General features: G+C 40.0%; 1 protein-coding gene across 1 annotated transcript in view; it reads right to left on the reverse strand.

The window, feature by feature from the left end:
* Window positions 1–17,541, reverse strand: part of Abhd3 (abhydrolase domain containing 3, phospholipase) — a 59,139-nt gene that overhangs the window by 40,470 nt on the left and 1,128 nt on the right. The window contains exon 3 of the mRNA XM_048363450.1: window positions 15,994–16,176. Coding sequence (XP_048219407.1) covers window positions 15,994–16,176 — 183 coding nt within the window. The remainder of the gene's footprint in view (window positions 1–15,993; window positions 16,177–17,541) is intronic.

Consider the following 17,541-nt stretch of genomic DNA (forward strand, 5'->3'; position numbering starts at 1 on the left):
CATAGCTCGCAAGATAAACAGAAAGCCCACTGACTGGGAGAAGATCTTTACCAGCCATTCAACGGACAAAGGCCTCATATCTAAAATATATGAAGAACTAAAAAAATTACCCTCTTCCATAACAAAACCGCAAAGAACCAATAGCCCCCTCATCAAGTGGGCTAAAGACTTACAAAGAAACTTCTCTGATGAGGAAATGAGAATGGCCAGGAGACATATGAAAAAATGCTCTACATCACTGGCCATAAAAGAAATGCAAATCAAAACAACATTGAGATTCCATCTCACCCCAGTAAGAATGTCATATATCAAGAAAACTAACAATAACTATTGTTGGAGGGGATGTGGCCAAAAGGGAACCCTACTTCATTGTTGGTGGGAATGTAAACTGGTTCAGCCACTATGGCAAGCAGTATAGAGATTCCTCAGAAGGCTAAATATAGAACTCCCCTATGACCCAGCAGCCCCACTTTTGAGTATCTATCCAAAAGACCACAAACAAAATCACAGTAATGCCACCAGCACAACAATGTTCATCGCAGCACAATTTGTCATAGCGAGAATCTGGAACCAACCCAGATGCCCCTCAGTAGACGAATGGATCAGGACAATGTGGTACATATACACAATGGAATTTTATGCCTCTATCAGAAAGAATGACATTGTCCCATTTGTAAGGAAATGGAAAGACTTGGAAAAAATTATACTAAGTGAAGTGAGCCAGACCCAAAGAAACATAGACTCTATGGTCTCCCTTATTGGGAATAATTAGTACAGGTTTAGGCAAGTCATAGCAGAGCATCACAAGGCCCAATAGCTATACCCTTATGAACACATACGATGATGCTAAGTGAAATGAACTCCATTTTATGGAAATGATTGTTATATCACAGTTGTAACTACTTTCAACATCCCATATGTATCTGTAGCTTCTATTATTGATGATGTTCTTTTATCACCTTCCTGTGGTTGTACCTAAACTATCTCTGTAATCTTATCTGAGTATATTGGAAACCATGTATACTGGTATTGGAACTAGGAAATTGAAAGGGAATACCAAAATTGAGAGACACAGGGTAAAAAAAAGACAAACAACTACAAAAGCAATACTTGCAAAACTGTTTGGTGTAAGTGAACTGAACACCTCGGGGGGGGGGAAGGGTAAGGGGGAGGGGGGAGGGGGGTATGACGGACAAGGTAACAAACAGTACAAGAAATGTATCCAATGCCTAACGTATGAAACTCTAACCTCTCTGTACATCAGTTTGATAATAAAAATTAAAAAAAAAAGAATTGTGACCTTGAAGGCTGAAGCTCCTACTCACATAGGAGCCACTTTTAAAGATGAAACATTTAAGAAAAGACAAAACAGCTTCTTAAGCAAGATGCTATCATGTGACTGCCACTGAGAGAAGGCCTTGGAACTAGACAGGGAAAAGAAAAGATAATCTGCACACTCATGGAAAAGCAGCCGGTACACCTGGGATTTTCTTCCAAAGTGCAGAATAAGATATCTGCACTTCTCTGCAGTCAATGTTGAAAAGTGGGTGACAGCTCTGGTTCTTTCTTGCTAGAGGAGAAGCCAAACTGACCTCTCTACCCGTCTTTGGTCCCAACAACTTTTAACCCATAGCAGTCATTGCTATTGCTAGCCTTGGACCAGAGCAGCATGATAAGGGAGAAAGAGAGATTGACAAAGCAGCCACAGAAGACAGCAGAATGAACTGCCATTCTGTCCTCCCACTTCTCTCACTGAACCCCTTTGCTACACTGACAGGCATTAGGGAATGCATTACACATTATGGTAAGGAGCTGCTTGTCACGTTATAATTCCTCAGCCGGGTGCCAGTGTCTCCCACCTATAATCTTACTTACTCAAGAGGCTGAAATTTGAGGATCCTTGTTCAAAGCCATCCTGGGCAAGAGAGTCCATGAGACTTTTTTTTTTTCATTTTCCACCATTTACTCTTGTTATCAAAAATAGTTCAACTCTTCTTGCAAAACAAAAACAAGATAGTACATACTGGACACATATATCACATTTTCCATGAGACTTTTATCCCCAATTAACCAGCAAAAACTTGAAGTGGAGCTGGGGCTCAAGTGGTAGAATGCCAGCCTTTGATAAAAATTAAAAGACAGGACTGGGAATGTGGCTTAGTGGTAGAGTGCTTGCCTAGCATGCATGAAGCCTTGGGTTCCATTCCTCAGTACCACATAAACAGAAAAAGCTGGAAGTGAAGCTGTGGCTCAAGTGGTAGAGTGCCAGCCTTGAGCCAAAGTAGCTCAGGGACAGTGCCCAGGCCCCAAGTTCAAGCCTGAGGACTGGTAAAAAACAAACAAACTAGAAGACAGTGCCCATGCCCCGAGTTCAAGCCCTAATACCATCACGCGCGTGCGTGCACACACACGTAGAGAAAACCCCACTATTCTACTGCTATTCTTTTTTTTTTTTTTTTTTTTTTTGCCAGTCCTGGGGCTTGGACTCAGGGCCTGAGCACTGTTGTCCCTGGCTTCTTTTCGCTCAAGGGTAGCACTCTGCCACTTGAGCCACAGTGCCACTTTTGGCCATTTTCTATATGTGGTGCTGGGGAATTGAACCCAGGGCTTCATGTAAGCAAGGCAAGCACTCTTGCTACTAAGCCATATTCCCAGTCCCTCTACTGCTATTCTTTTTTTTTTTTTTACTTGTTTTTTTTTTCTCAAATTTTTATTATCAAACTGATGTACAGAGAGGTTACAGTTTCATACGTTGGGCATTGGATACATTTCTTGTACTATTTGTTACGTTGTCCCTCTACTGCTATTCTTTAGGCATCAATAACCGTCTGTTAACAGTTCTCTCCAATTTTTTTTTTTTTTTTTTGGCCAGTCCTGGGCCTTGGACTCAGGGCCTGAGCACTGTCCCTGGCTTCTTCCCGCTCAAGGCTAGCACTCTGCCACTTGAGCCACAGCGCCGTTTCTGGCCGTTTTCTGTATATGTGGTGCTGGGGAATCGAACCTAGGGCCTCGTGTATATGAGGCAGGCACTCTTGCCACTAGGCTATATCCCCAGCCCAGTTCTCTCCAATTTTTGCAGGTTATCTTATTCAAAATGTGTCTCTACATGAGGAAAATTAGTCAGCTAAACTCATTTTTCCAATATATTTTAACTACTTAACTATTCTTCTCAAAACCAAGAAAACTGAAACAAGAACTAGCAAATAGAGAATAAATCTGTGTAAGGAATTTTCTGCAACAAGAGATGGAAACCAGGTGCTGTGGTATGAGTGTGTCCCATAAGGATTCCTATGTTGAAATTTAATTCCCACAACAAAGTGGGAATTAAGAGACAGGAAACTTAATCCAATTACAATGTTTAGAAATGAGGTCTTGTGGGGGGATGTAATTGGGATTCAGATAAGGTCACCAGAGTAGAGATCCCATTATAGAATACTGGTGGTTTTATAAGAAGGAAAGCACAGGGTGCTGGTGGCTCATACCTGTAAGCCTAGCTACTCAGGAGTCTGAGATCTGAGGATCACAGTTCTAAGCCAGAGACCCTTTCTCCAATTAACCACCAAGAAAGAAAAAAAAGGCTGGAGTTTGAGCTGTGGCCCAAATGATAGAATACTAGTTTTAAGCACAAAAGCTCAGAGACCCAGGACCTCAGTTCAAGTCCTAGGATCAGAAAAAGAAAAAAAAAGATAGAGACCAGGATGTCCATGTGGTAGACATTACTTATCTCTTACCATGTGATCTTCTGAGCCACCTTGGGACTCTGACCTTGGGACTCATCACCAGACATGGCCCATAGACTTTGGGCCTTCAGAACTATAAATCGAACTAATATTTTTTTTCTCTACAGATACCTAACTTCAAGAATTTCATTAGAATAACACAACATAGGCTAATATACCAGGGAAGCAGATGAATTTCCGCTAACAAAGGTTAAATAAAAGGCAGAGAGCTATTATAACACAGGGTTTCTCAGTCCTTAGCACTAATGACATTTCAGACCAAATAATACTTTCTAGTAGGACTACCCTGCATGTTACAGCGTGTCTGGCAGTATCTCTGGCTTCTACCGACTACAAGCCAGCAAAACCTACCCTGGGCATGTCAATCAAAAATACCTCCAGGGAAGGGAATGTAACTCAGTAGAAGACACTTGCTTAACATGCATTAGGCCCTGGTTTAATTCCTAGCACTGAAAAACAAAGCTAAAAGCAACCTTTTCAGATACTGTCAGATGTTCTTTGGAGCAAAACTGGCCCTTGGCTAAGAGGCACTGTTACCCTGAGATGGACCATAAAGCCTTGACTCTACTCAGGGTCTATACACATGATCTTTCCTACTACATACACAGGACAGACTTTGGGCTTGGGTACCTAGGAAAAGCAGTAAGGAGTGCATAAGAATAGAGTACCTTTTTAGGTCTCATTTCCAAATCTGCAAGATAAAGAGGTTTTTCCTGACAATCTTTAATATCTTCCAGTTGTAAGGTTTTCCAAGACTTAGAGTCTAAGTATAGAAATAGGAATCAATAAAGGGTAGAGCAAGCAGAAGCTTTGGGGTCAGCTATTCATACTGTACTGATCTCAAATAACAAAGTGAATTACTGTTTACTACTTGACAGATCAAGTTGTAAATATTTTGCATGAATAGTAATATTAAAATGATACTCATTTATCCAAAAACTTCATTAAACTGAATTATTTACTGAACTAAAAGCTCAAGCTATACGCTATAATGGAGAAAGAAAATAACAATACAAAGTTTCTGGTCTCAAGGATAGTATCATCTAGTTAAACTGATTGTGGTAGGGGGCACTGGGGATTGAATTCAAGGTCTCAGGCATGCTAGACAAGTGCTCTACCACTTGAGCTAGGCCTCTAGCCCCCCATCTAGTTAGACTGAAAAGCTATGTACCATATTTTCAGCTGATTTATAAATATAATATCAACATACAGTACAGGATTCAATGTCCAGTGAATGGGATAGGTAATAAAAAGCTCCATGAGATCAGAATGGGTAGTTGATTAGGAAATATTTTCACGCAAAGGGTAGATAGGTTTTATGCTAAGACTTGAAAAAAATGGTAAAGATTTCAGCTGGAGGAAAGTATGGGATATATGTGAAGGGAGTAATGTGCACAAAGATATACAGTGAGACCATGTAAAATGTTCTCAGGCATGGAAAAAATAGATCATCTTTGTTGAAATATGGCTGTGCAAAGGATAATAACAGAAAAGAATGACAGAAAATAGGCTAGAACCAAAATTGACATAGGGTTCTAAGTACAAGGTTAAGAACAGATGGCAAGGAGTTCTGCTTCTAGGAGTGTCAAGCTAGATTTGATCATACTCACCTACAGAATAATGACCATAAACTCTCAACAAAATATTAAAGAAAAGCCAGGCACCAGTGCCTAATTCCTGTAATCCTAGCTACTCAGGAGGCTGAAATCTGAGCATTGCAGTTCAAAGCCAGCTTGGGTAGGAAAAGTCTGTGAGAGCCTTAAATCCAATTAACAACCAGAAAACCAGAAGTGGCATTGTGGCTCAACATGGCAGAGCACTAGCCTTGAGCTGAAGAGCTCAGGGGGAGTACCCAGGCCCAGTTCAAGCCCCAAGACTGGCCCCCTCCCTCCAAAAAAATTAAAGCAATAGAGAACAACAACAACAAAATGCAGGCAGAAACTGAAAGGAAGTTAACATTAGGAAGAAAATGATCATGGAAGTTGGGCACCAGTGACTTACATATGCAACTCTAGCTACTCAAAGGGCTGAGATCTGGGAATTGTGGTTCAAATCCAACATGAGAAAAAAAGTTTATGAGACTATGTCTCCAAAATGAACAGCAAAAGGTATGACTGGAGCCATATGCCAGTGGCTCATGTCTGTAATCCTAGCTACTCAGGAAGCTGACATCTGAGGATTGTGGTTCAAAGCCAGCCTGGGCAATAAAGTCCCCATGAGACTTTTTTTTTTTTTTTTTTTGCCAGTCCTGGGCTTGGACTCAGAGCCTGAGCACTGTCCCTGGCTTCTTTTTGCTCAAGGCTAGCACTCTGCCACTTGAGCCACAGCACCACTTCTGGCCATTTTCTATGTATGTGGTGCTGGGGAATCGAACCCAGGGCTTCATGTATATAAGGCAAGCACTCTTGCCACTAGGCCATATTCCCAGCCCCCCACGAGACTCTTATCTCTAATTAACCACTCAAAAACTGGGAGGTGTGACTGTGTCTCAAGTGATAGAGCACTAACCGTGAGCACAAAGAGGCTCAGGGACAGCAGCCAGACCCTGAATTCAAGCTCCACAACCAACAAAAAAGTAGGGCTGGAAGCATGGTTCAAATGGAGAGTGCCAAGCAAGCAACCAAAGCACTGGCAAGCCTTGAGTTCGAACCCCAGTACTGTTTTTAAAAAGCCATGAAGTGAGTTTCTATTTTTTTTTTTTTTGCCAGTCCTGGGGCTTGAACTCAGGGCCTGGGCACTGTCACTGAGCTTCTTTTGCTCAAGGATAACACTCTTCCACTTGAGCCACAGAGCAACTTTTGGCTTTTTCTGTTCATGTGGTACTGAGGAATTGAACCCAGGGCTTCATGCATGCGAGGCAAGCACTGTACCGTGAAGCCACATTCCCGGCCCTGAGCTTCTACTTGTATTGCTTTTTGTTTTTGTTATATTTTTGACTGAGAAATTTTAAGTCACATGGGATTGAACAACTCAAAACTAGACTTTGGGGCAACTATGGCAGTTGGAAAATGGAAGAACTACATGAGGAAGAAGACAGAGGAAAAGCCTTTAATTCTGGGTAAAAAACGGTCCTCAATATCTGATAACTCACCTGTCTGTCTATACATCTATCTGTTTATATCTGTTTATATTACAGGCATTTACCATGACAACCAGCTTAGTTCTGCTTTGGGTTTAGTAAAATGAGATTAATATGTGTTGGCAAGTTCAAGGTCAGCCTGGGCTATCTAGTGAGATTCTATCTCAAAACAAGTTTCTTGGAATTTTGCATATATCAAATAAGATAATCTATATACAATGCATAATATAGAATTTATAATGTGTCAGGTACTTAACAAAGGTAAGTTTTAAAATTTTTCTTTGACATAATAATTATATATATTATGGTACAATATGATAATTTGATACATGTATACAAGATGTAGTAATCACAATTTGGTAATTAGCAATTCTGGTTCATTTCTATGTATTGGGAAACTGAATGGTTCTTCTAGTTCTTAATAAGATATATAATAAATGGTTGTGAAGTACGGTCACCCTATTGTGCTATAGAGCATTAGAACTATTCCTCTTGTCTATGTTGGTCCCCATTATCCAACCTCACTCTTCTAACCTTCTTTCTCTGAATGTTAAATTTAATTCCAACAATTATAGTTATCTTTAGTAGTCATAAGTTGTAAGTGGGTTTATGTGTTTCAAAACAAAAGTGACAGTAAATTATTATTATTATTTTGGCCCATCCTTGGGATTGAACTCAGGGCCTGGACACTATCCTTAAGCTTATTTTGTTCAAGGCTAGAACTCTACTACTTGAGCCACAGTACCACTTCTGGCTTTTTCTGTTTATGTGGTACTGAGGAATGGAACCCAGGACTTCATGCATGCTAGGCAAGTACTCTATCACTAAGCCACATTCCAAGACAAATTATCTTTTTTTTTTTAATACTGGGGTTTGAACCTAGGAAAGGCATTATATCACTTCAGGCATGTTCCAAACCAAGTAGTTAATATTTAATAAAATATTAATTTATGTATTCATTCATTCACTCATTCACTCATTTAACTATTTGTGCTGGTTCTGGGGCTTTGAACTCAGGACTTGGGTGCTGTCCCTTAACTGCTTTGCTCAGGCTGGCACTCTACCACTCGAGATACATCTTTACTTCTGGCTTTTTGCGGGTTAATTGGAGATAAGAATCTCATGACCTTTTCTTCCCACGGTGGCTTCAAACTGTGACCCTCAGATCTCAGCCTCCTGAATAGCTAGGAACACAGGCATGAGCCACCAGTTCCAGGCTGAAGCGGTTGATTTTTTAGGCATAACATTTCAAAACCATTGGCCATGAGAAAATAAATAAAATAAATCCTTAACTTGACAAACTGAAAACCTTACACCTTTCAATACCCACACTTGGGGGTGCAGCCCTATAATTCCAGCACTTGGGAGACAAAGGGAGTATTGAGTCCAGCCTAGGCCAAATAGCAAGACTCTATCTCCAAAGGACAAAAAAGCAACAAAAATAATGTTGGGAGCAAGTGCAAAGCTCTGGATTCAAATTTCAATACCACTACTAAAAAAGAAATAATCTTTCAGAGGGTGATCTTTTACCTTTGCCAGAATTACCCTCTTCATTTCACTATCTGTGATCCTAGAATTTACTCAGCTGCTTTCTGATGTTCAAATACTCACTTGTGTGAATTGTAGTCAAGTTCTCTAATGTTTTTCATGGATTCTATGAGCTAAATACCCAGTGTAACTACTTGAGGGCTCCATATTCACGGTGTTCACAGCTAACAGCAACATCACAAGTCACTGCTGGAAACTGAACTGGGTAGAGACATGTATTACAGGATGATGCAGATTCCAGCAGCCCCTGGGTCACCCACTGCCTGGCCAGGCCCACTGCTATCTCTAGACATTCTTAGAGTGGTTTCTTCTTGGCAATAGAGCCTAGACAGTAAGTACTTTGTTTTAAACTCACCAGACTAGAATAGTGAAGCTGTTCCCTCAGCTAAAAAATGGCCCTGACTTACTGCTGTAGATTTCAGAGCCAGTACTTTTAAATGTTTGTCATTGGCCAGGTACCAGTTGATGTTCTTTATAAATAACTATGCACAATCCTCACAGTGCTTGGAGGTGTAAGATATTGTTACAGATGAGAAAACTGGAGTGCACAAAGACTGAATAATTTGTTCCTGGCTCTAGGGGTAGTACATGACAGACCTGGGATATGAGATGAGGCAGATCTGATTTTAAAATATATTTATCCAACTTACTGTTCTTCCCTGTGTTAAGATAGTAACAAGTCTCTTTTTTCCAATGAAGATGGAGATTCTTAGCACAGAGTACTCCATGAGAGCTGTCAACTCTGATAGTAAGAGTGCTGGCCCTGAAAGGTATCATTCTACATCTGAATAGTGTATGAGCTTTCTAGAGCATGAGACCATTTTTCAGATCCACTATATCTTTATCCAGAAAACCATTAAATAATCTATACTGTTTTAATTGTATATAATTTAATCTAGCAAGTTTCATGAACAATCACTTTATAGCCTTATTCCTCAATATTTAAAAGCCAAATTATGACAGGTGCTGGTGGCTCACATCTATGATCCTAGCTACTCATGAGGCTGAAATCTTAGAATCATGGTTCAAAGTCAGCCTGAGTAAGAAAGGCTGTGAAACTCTTATCTCCAATTAATCACCAGGAAACTGTTAAGTGAAGCTGTGGCTCAAAGTGGTATAGTGCTAGCCCCAAGCAAATAAGCTCAAGGACAGTGCCCAGGGCCTGAGTCCAAGCCCCAGGACTGACCAAAAACGAACCAAATTATCTTAACCACAAAAGTCAATTACTGAGACAAATATATTTGAATGTCAATATAAAGGAATTTCTTACCCAAGATAGAGCTTAAAATGTTCAGGAAAGTGTTCAGAACATTTTCTTTTTTTGTTGGTCATGGAGCTTGAACTCAGGGCCTGGACACTGTCCCTGAGCTCTTTTGCTCAAGGCTAGTGCTCTACCACTTGAGACACAGCTCCACTTCCAGTTTTCTGGTGGTTAATTGGAGATAAGAGTCTTAGGGACTTTCCTGCCCATGTTGGCTTCGAACCTCAATCCTCAGATCTCAGCCTGCTGAATAACTAGGATTACAGGCATGAGCCACCAGCATCTGGCTCTTTTTTTTCTTCAGCATTGGGGTTTGACCTTAAGGCCTAGTGCTTTCGAGGCAAGTGCTCTAGCATTTGAGCCATGCTCCCAACGCAACTCTTGCCCTAGTGTGGATGGAGCTCCTTCATCCCTCCTCCCTCAGGGAGAATCTGTAAATGAAGTCTCAATGCATCTAAAATGATACAGAAAAACCTAATCTTCATAGAAAAGCCACAGTATCCATGGCTGCTACATCCTCTTAAACAAACAAAAAAAAATCTCCTCTTAAAAAAAACTCCCAGGGCTGGGAATATGGCCCAGTGGCAAGAGTGCTTGCCTCATATACATGAAGCCCTGGGTTCGATTCCCCAGCACCACATATATAGAAAATGGCCAGAAGTGGTGCTGTGGCTCAAGTGGCAGAGTGCTAGCCTTGAGCAAAAAGAAGCCAGGGACAGTGCTCAGGCTCTGAGTGCAAGGCCCAGGACTGGCAAAAAAAAACACCCCAAAACAAGAAAAACCTCCAAGGCCCAAATGCCACACTCAAAAGCAAAGAAAGATCGAAAGCAGTCAAATTGTGACCAATTTAAAATCATCTCCTACTTTGAGTCTCTCTCAAAAACATAAAGAATGAACAACAACATACTTGCTATCAATAAGAATGCCCTGCCATGAACAAAACTCCTTGATCTTGTCAAATGATACTGAAAAACCAGTGACATCTAGTTAAAAAAAAAGTGTTGAGAAATGTTTTCAAAATGCAAATCTATAATGCTGAAAAAAAAATTCAACTAATTCTCCAAAGGCTTTCCTGTTTCTAAGCTTTCTCTGTCAAATTTATCAAACCTGTGATGGGCTCCTGCTATTGGCTACTGAGGTCATCTCACACAAGATGTGGTAAGTATCCTCTTTTTCCTTTTTGTGGTTCTGGGGCCATTGTCATTTTTTATTTTCCGTCACTTGCAGCCATTCCTGATTTTTTCTAATATACACTTAACTACTTTTTCATACTTTCTGTCACTCTAACTAGACTGTGTCTTGGGAATATAGGTCCTGATGTTGTACAGTACCAAAATACTTAATGATTGTCCTAGATTCCAATGAACTTGTTATTATATAATTCTGCATGGGTCACTCTTTTTACATTAGCTGGGGACAGAACATAATGGTAGATGAATTTAAAAGGTCAAGGTAAAAGATGATTCAGGTATTTGGCATAAATATTACTTTCTTCTTTAGTTTAGTATTGGAGATCAATTTTAGAGAAGGAGACAAAAAATTTAGGGAGATAGGATATCATCCAGATATGCAAAATAAAACCTATTAGGCTGTATGTGACTGAATGGTGACATATTTGGGGGTGTCTTTCTATGTTGCTTAGGCTGAGTCATGAATTCCTGGCCCCAGTTTCTTTTTATTCTCTTTTCTTTTTTTAAAAAATAATTACTTATTTATTGTCAAAGTGATGTACAGAGGGGTTACAGTTTCATACATAAGGAAGTGGGTACAATTCTTGTACAATTTGTTACCTCCTTCCTCATTTCCCCCCTCCCCCCTTATTCTCTTTTCTTTTTTCTCTTTCTTTCTTTCTTTCTTTTTTTTTTTTTTTTTTTTGTGAGCCAGTAGTCCTGGGGCTTGAACTTTTATGTGCAAGGCTAGCACTCTATGTCTTGTGCCACAGCTCCACTTCCAGCTTTTTGGTGGTTAATTGGAGATAAGAATCTCACAGATTTTCCTGCCCAGGCTGACTTTGAACTGTGATCCTCAAATATCAGCCTCCTGAAAAGCTAGGATTACAGGTGTGAGCCACCAGTACTATGTTTGGCTTGTTTCTTGAGTTTCTCCTGTGGGAAGAACCCAGGCATGTAGCACCAGTCCCAATGGAATGCAATGTTTTGAAAAGAACCTGGGCTAGAGGTGTGTGCCTGTAATCTTAGTTCTCAGGAGGCTGAGGCAGGTGGAACTCAAGGTCAAGGCAAGCTTGAGCTGTAAGACCTTGTCTGAAAGAAAAGAAAGAGCAAAGATATTTAAAATCTTGCACTCTTGAGCATAGGGATAAGATTCATGATAGCTTTATCAAAAAACACTTGTGTGGGGCTGGGAATATGGCCTAGTGGCAAGAGTGCTTGCCTCCTACACATGAAGCTCTCGGTTCGATTCCCCAGCACCACATATATGGAAAACGGCTAGAAGGGGCACTGTGGCTCAGGTGGCAGAGTGCTAGCCTTGAGCGGGAAGAAGCCAGGGATGGTGGTCAGGCCCTGAGTTCAAGGCCCAGGACTGGCCAAAAAAAACAAAAACAAAAACAAAAAAACACTTGTGTGTTAAGTCGTCAGAGAAAACAACCTTGTTTCTAAAACTCTAGTTTTCGTGAGGAGAGTTTCCTTTTAAATATACTTCTGGCCTCCTGCCTTTTCTTACTTACCCTCCAGGAAGTAAATGACTTAATTGATTAATAAAACTTGTGAGAACTTTTCTGACTCAGCAATCTTCTCTCTTAGAAGTTGATCTAACCAAGAGAGAACATTCTGACATAATCTCCCAGTAAAGACAAAAGTCTATGTAGGCAGGCCGAATATCCCCATCTACCTATACTTACTTACCTTTGACTTACTTTGCAACACCTTTGTTCCTAATTACCTTTTACAGCTTTCAGCTTAGTTATCATCTTATTAGTAACTGATTTTGAATTCATAGACCTTAAAAGAAAAATATTGTGGTTTTGTTTCCTGGTATATGGAAAATAATTTCTTAATATCTTCAATATCTATTTGCTGGGAGTTAGATTTGCTCTAATATCTAAGTCTTCTCACCAACAAAGTATTAACTGTTCCCTGATGACCTGAAAGAATTCATGACCCAATTTTAAACAAGATAATAACTAGGGCCAGATGAGCAGGTACACCATTTTGTTATAGGAATGTTCATACTGTCTATGGAAACCTGCTGTGTAACAGATATCATAACAACACCCATGTATTCCTACAAAGACAATTAGGTATAGGTTGGCTTATGCCTCTTCTAAATTATAAAAACAATTTCCTACTCTGATCAAAGAATAGAAAACAAGAGAAGGAACACAAACATTTTCTAACAACTCACTTCATTCAGGCACTAAATCCTCTGAAGTGAGAAAACTGTGATGGTGGAACTCAAATGCTCAGGATCACTCCAGAAGTAGTAGTTCCAACATGTGAATTGGGCCTGACTCCAACGCCCATGTACATTCCATACATTCCACCACATTACAAAGCCATTCACAAAGTTCTGATGCCTGCCAGACCACCTGCTATAGTATTCATGGCTTGGTTCTATTTGGTTTGTTGCCTTCTTAAAATTCAACCCAGCCTTATGCCAAACTTCTAGATCTATTTTGCAATTATCTTTGAAACAATCTGTGCTCTCTCTTTGGTAAGTTTTGTAGCTCTTTCTATCAAAGCATCTATTTCTCTCTCTCTCTCTCTCTCTCTCTCTCTCTCTCTCTCTCTCTCTCTCTCTCTTTCTCTCTCTCCCTCCCTCTGTCATCGTCATCATCATCATCATTATCATCATCATCCTGTCCTGGGGCTTGAACTCAGGACCTGGGCAGTGTCCCTGAGCTTTTTTGCTCAAGGCTAACACTCTACCACTTGAGCCACAGCTTTACTACCAGCTTTTTGGTGGTTAATTGGAGATAAGCATCTTACAAATTTTCCTGCCTGGGCTGGTTTTGAATCTCAATCCTCATTTCTCTGCTTCCTGAGAAGCTAAAATAACAGGCATGAACCACCAGCACCGGGCTTATTATTTCCATTCTCTTTCACTGTGGCATAACCATCTGACTTATTTGACCAGTAGAAGACTACAGAAACAACACTGTGAGAGTTCTCAGTTTGGGCCTCAAGAGACCTGGAAGCTTCAGACTTCTTTTAAACTTAAAAAAAAAATCTTTAAATAGTTGTACAAAGGAGTTTCCCATTCAACACAGCTGTTTATGAATAGAGTTCATGTTGATCAGTGTCACCCCCTTTCATCATTCTAGTTTCTGCTTTTGCACTCCTGGAACCTCTACCACACAATGAATAAGCTCAGGTTGAGTGTGATGGTGAGTAAGACATCACTCAGATCTGGGAAGAATTGTCCCAGCCAAGGGTTCCCAACCCAAGCCTGTAACTATACCGGCATCTGACCACAAATGATCCCTCTCAAGACCCAAAGTCCCATCCCGCTAGATAGGCTCAGCCCTAACTGCCAACCCACGGAATTGTGAGCAGAATGGTTGTGGTTGTTGCCATTAGCATTTAAAAAAATTAACTTACATTAGTTATACAGAAGAGGATTTCATTATATTTCTGTGCATATTTGAAACATATCTCAATATATTTTAATATATGTTTGTGATATATTTAAGCCACTAAGTTGGGGTGGTTTGTTAAACAGCAAAAGCTAACTAATACAGCCTCTCTGTCCTAGATTGAGTCCTGGTAGCTAAAAATAAAAGGATCTAGGTCTAAGACCACTGAAAAGTTTACTGACAATGGCTTGTTCATAGATTGTACTTCTTGCAAGGCCAATCTAATTCGATGCTGGAACTCCTTAAACCCAAACAGAGTAGGTCTCCAAGCTGCTCCTGATGAACTGACCCAGTCTCTCCTTCCTTCTCAAACTCTTTGTATCTTCTCTAAGTCCTCAGTGGGAGCCTTCCCTATATTCCATGTCCTCAGTACATTTCTGAGTCAATAGAAGAAAGATTATTTTAACCTCCAGGGAAGCTAAAAGGCTTCCAACTGCTTTGAAGCATAGTATAATGATGGCCTTGGGAATAAGATTTGGCAAAGTTTGCAAGTGAAGGCCAAGTCACACACATTGGCAACCTTGGGGCTTCAGAAACTTAGTCTTCAAGTGTCAATTAGATTGGCTTTTGTTTTTTGGTTCTGGAGCTACCTACACTGAGCATTCGATCTGCCACTACACTACAGTTACAACCCCTCAACACCATGGGAGTTCTTGGTTTTTATGCACAAAAGGCTGTATGATCTTCTCCATTTTCTAAGTATGACTAAGTTTTAGTTTCCCAGAAAATGTCACTTCATGGATAGAATAGGCATCATCTGGAAGAAACCAGAGTTAATTGTTAAAACTAAATTCACAATGGCATTCCCCTCCGTATATAAAGAACGTTTTTATTGTTGAGTGCTGGTGGCTAAGCCTGCAATCCTAGCAGGTTTGAAGCCAGCCTGGGTAGAATAGTCAGTGAGAATCTTATCTCCAATTAACCAGCAAAAAGCCAGAAATGGAGGTATAGCTCAAGTGGTAGAGCACCAACTTTGAAATCATCAGATTTTTATACAATGAGTGCTTCAAGTTTAACAAAGATGTAAAGCTAAAGAAAAGTCATGGAGTGTTCCATTATGATAATAATCATCAACTAAAAATGACTAAAGCACAAAAAAGGCAGTACCTTTTATAATGACCCTAATTTAAGATTCTAAAGTGGAACCTGAAACTTAAAGCTGCTAAGTCACTTGGAAAAATTTAATTGTACCTGGTGCCCAAGTTGAATAATGGTTACTCAAAAATGCTGTGGCATAAATTTGACACTAACCATGTGCACCTGCAAAATCAGGTGGATCAGGTGATAAGGATGACCTACAAGCTGATTCTGAATATTTTCACAGTTGAAATGGGAGCCAGGAACACAAGATTAGCAAATGCTAGGCCCAAATACAGCATGTGACAGGAAAGTTACAGTAGTATACTCTCTCCGGAGTAACTTCCATTCTCCTTAACACTCTCTAGTGGAGCCTACTGCTTCTCAGACCTGGGGAGGAGGAAGGTGCTCTGCACAAGGTGGGGGGGACGACGACTGTCAATTATTCAAGTGATTCTAATTTCATTTACTCAACCATTTACTTACTTTCCCAGTGCCTACTCTGCTAAATGTCATTTCTTGTGTGATGATTCAGTTACATATCATGCTGAAAGAATATAGAAAAGAGCTAAGCAAAAAAAATGATAGTGTAAGGGACTACTTGACTATGTAAGATATAATATGCATTTTTGCAACATACATCTAGATAATTTCACTTAGTAAGAATTAAATGAAAACTATCTTTCACTTGTACCTGTATCCTAATTCTTCACTGAGATGGATCATATGAAGGATATACGATTCCTTGCTTGTTCCAGTGAGGCCAGGCAACAACAAGATAGTGGGTCTGGTGCTCGAATCCGTATAAATGGTACTGTTATCATTATCAAACCAGTCCAGTGAAATCTGCCCTCCATCTGCAGTTTTAATAAGTTCACTGGAAGAAACAATTCAAAAGGCATCATTTATTAAGTGAGGCAAGTTCTGTCTTAATTTTAGCATTTTAATTCTAGAAACATACAATATCATTTAGTTTCTCAAAATTATTTTCTTCAGCATTCAATAACACAACTATATCACTTTTTTTTCTTTATGTGTCTTGGCTTGAACTTGGGGCTTAGGTACTGTCCTTGAGCTTTTTTTGCTCAAAGCTAGCACTTTACCTCTTGAGCCACACCTCCAATTCCAGCTTTTGGGAGGTTAATTAGAGATAAGAGTGTCACAGAATTTCCTGTCCAGTCTGGCTTTGTACTGTGAGCCTCAGATCTCAGACTCCTGAGTAGCTAGGGTCACAGATAAGATCCACAGCCTCCTCATGAGTTACTTTTATTATGAAGGTGTTATAAACATTAGTACCATAACAAATATCCAGCAAACCCAGAAAATTGTAGTATATAAAAATAAGAAAAATAAACTTCAAAGCATTTTAGGTATTTGGGTTGAAAGTGTGACGTAATTGCCTATCATGTGCAAGGCTCTGGGTTCTAGCCCCAGCACAGGGGAAAAAAAGAAGAAGCAGTTCTAATATTTACCTTAATCATTTCAACATTGCTCTAAAATATCTAGCAATTAACCCCTAATTGATCAGATTGAGTTCACTCAGATACCAAGAATATGTGAAAAATGATGATCTGGGCTGACCGCCAATGGTCATCTAATCCTAGCTACTCATAAGGCTGAGTTCAAAGTCAGTCCAGGCAGGAAAGTCTGTGAGACTTTTATCACTAATTAACTACCAAAAAGATGGAAGTGGAGCTGTGACTTAAATGTTAGAATGTTGGCCCTCAGTGAAAAAAGCTAAGGGACAATGCCTATACCCTGAGTTCAAGCCATAATAATGACACCCAAATTTGAAACAACAACACCCCAAACCCCAAACCTGTTCTGATCACTGCTCTAGCTCTTTTGACTCAATAGTGCAGTCTCCCCATTGAGTATAGGACAAAATTTGTTTCTTAAATAATACTCCTCACACTATACCCAGGAGCTTCACAGACATTTCTCAAACACTGCAAGTTTTCAGCACCAAAAGGAAATCCAGAAGCACTCAATGACTCAGGAAAATGAACAGGCACCATTAAAATCTCCTGGTATAACATACTCCAGAGGATATCTTTAACACCTCAAGGACATTCTCATCAGGAACCCACTTACTAGTCAATATGAAGGAAGCCCTAAAAACCTGTAAGGTTTGACATTTTTCTCACCCCCTGCCCTAATACTTGCTATGCATCGATAAATTAGTGCATATGGACGAAAGAGTCTAGTTTTTTTCCAAGGACAGATGCACCATGAGTTGGAA

This window comes from Perognathus longimembris, chromosome 15 (assembly GCF_023159225.1).
Source record: "Perognathus longimembris pacificus isolate PPM17 chromosome 15, ASM2315922v1, whole genome shotgun sequence".
Lineage (NCBI taxonomy): Eukaryota > Metazoa > Chordata > Mammalia > Rodentia > Heteromyidae > Perognathus > Perognathus longimembris.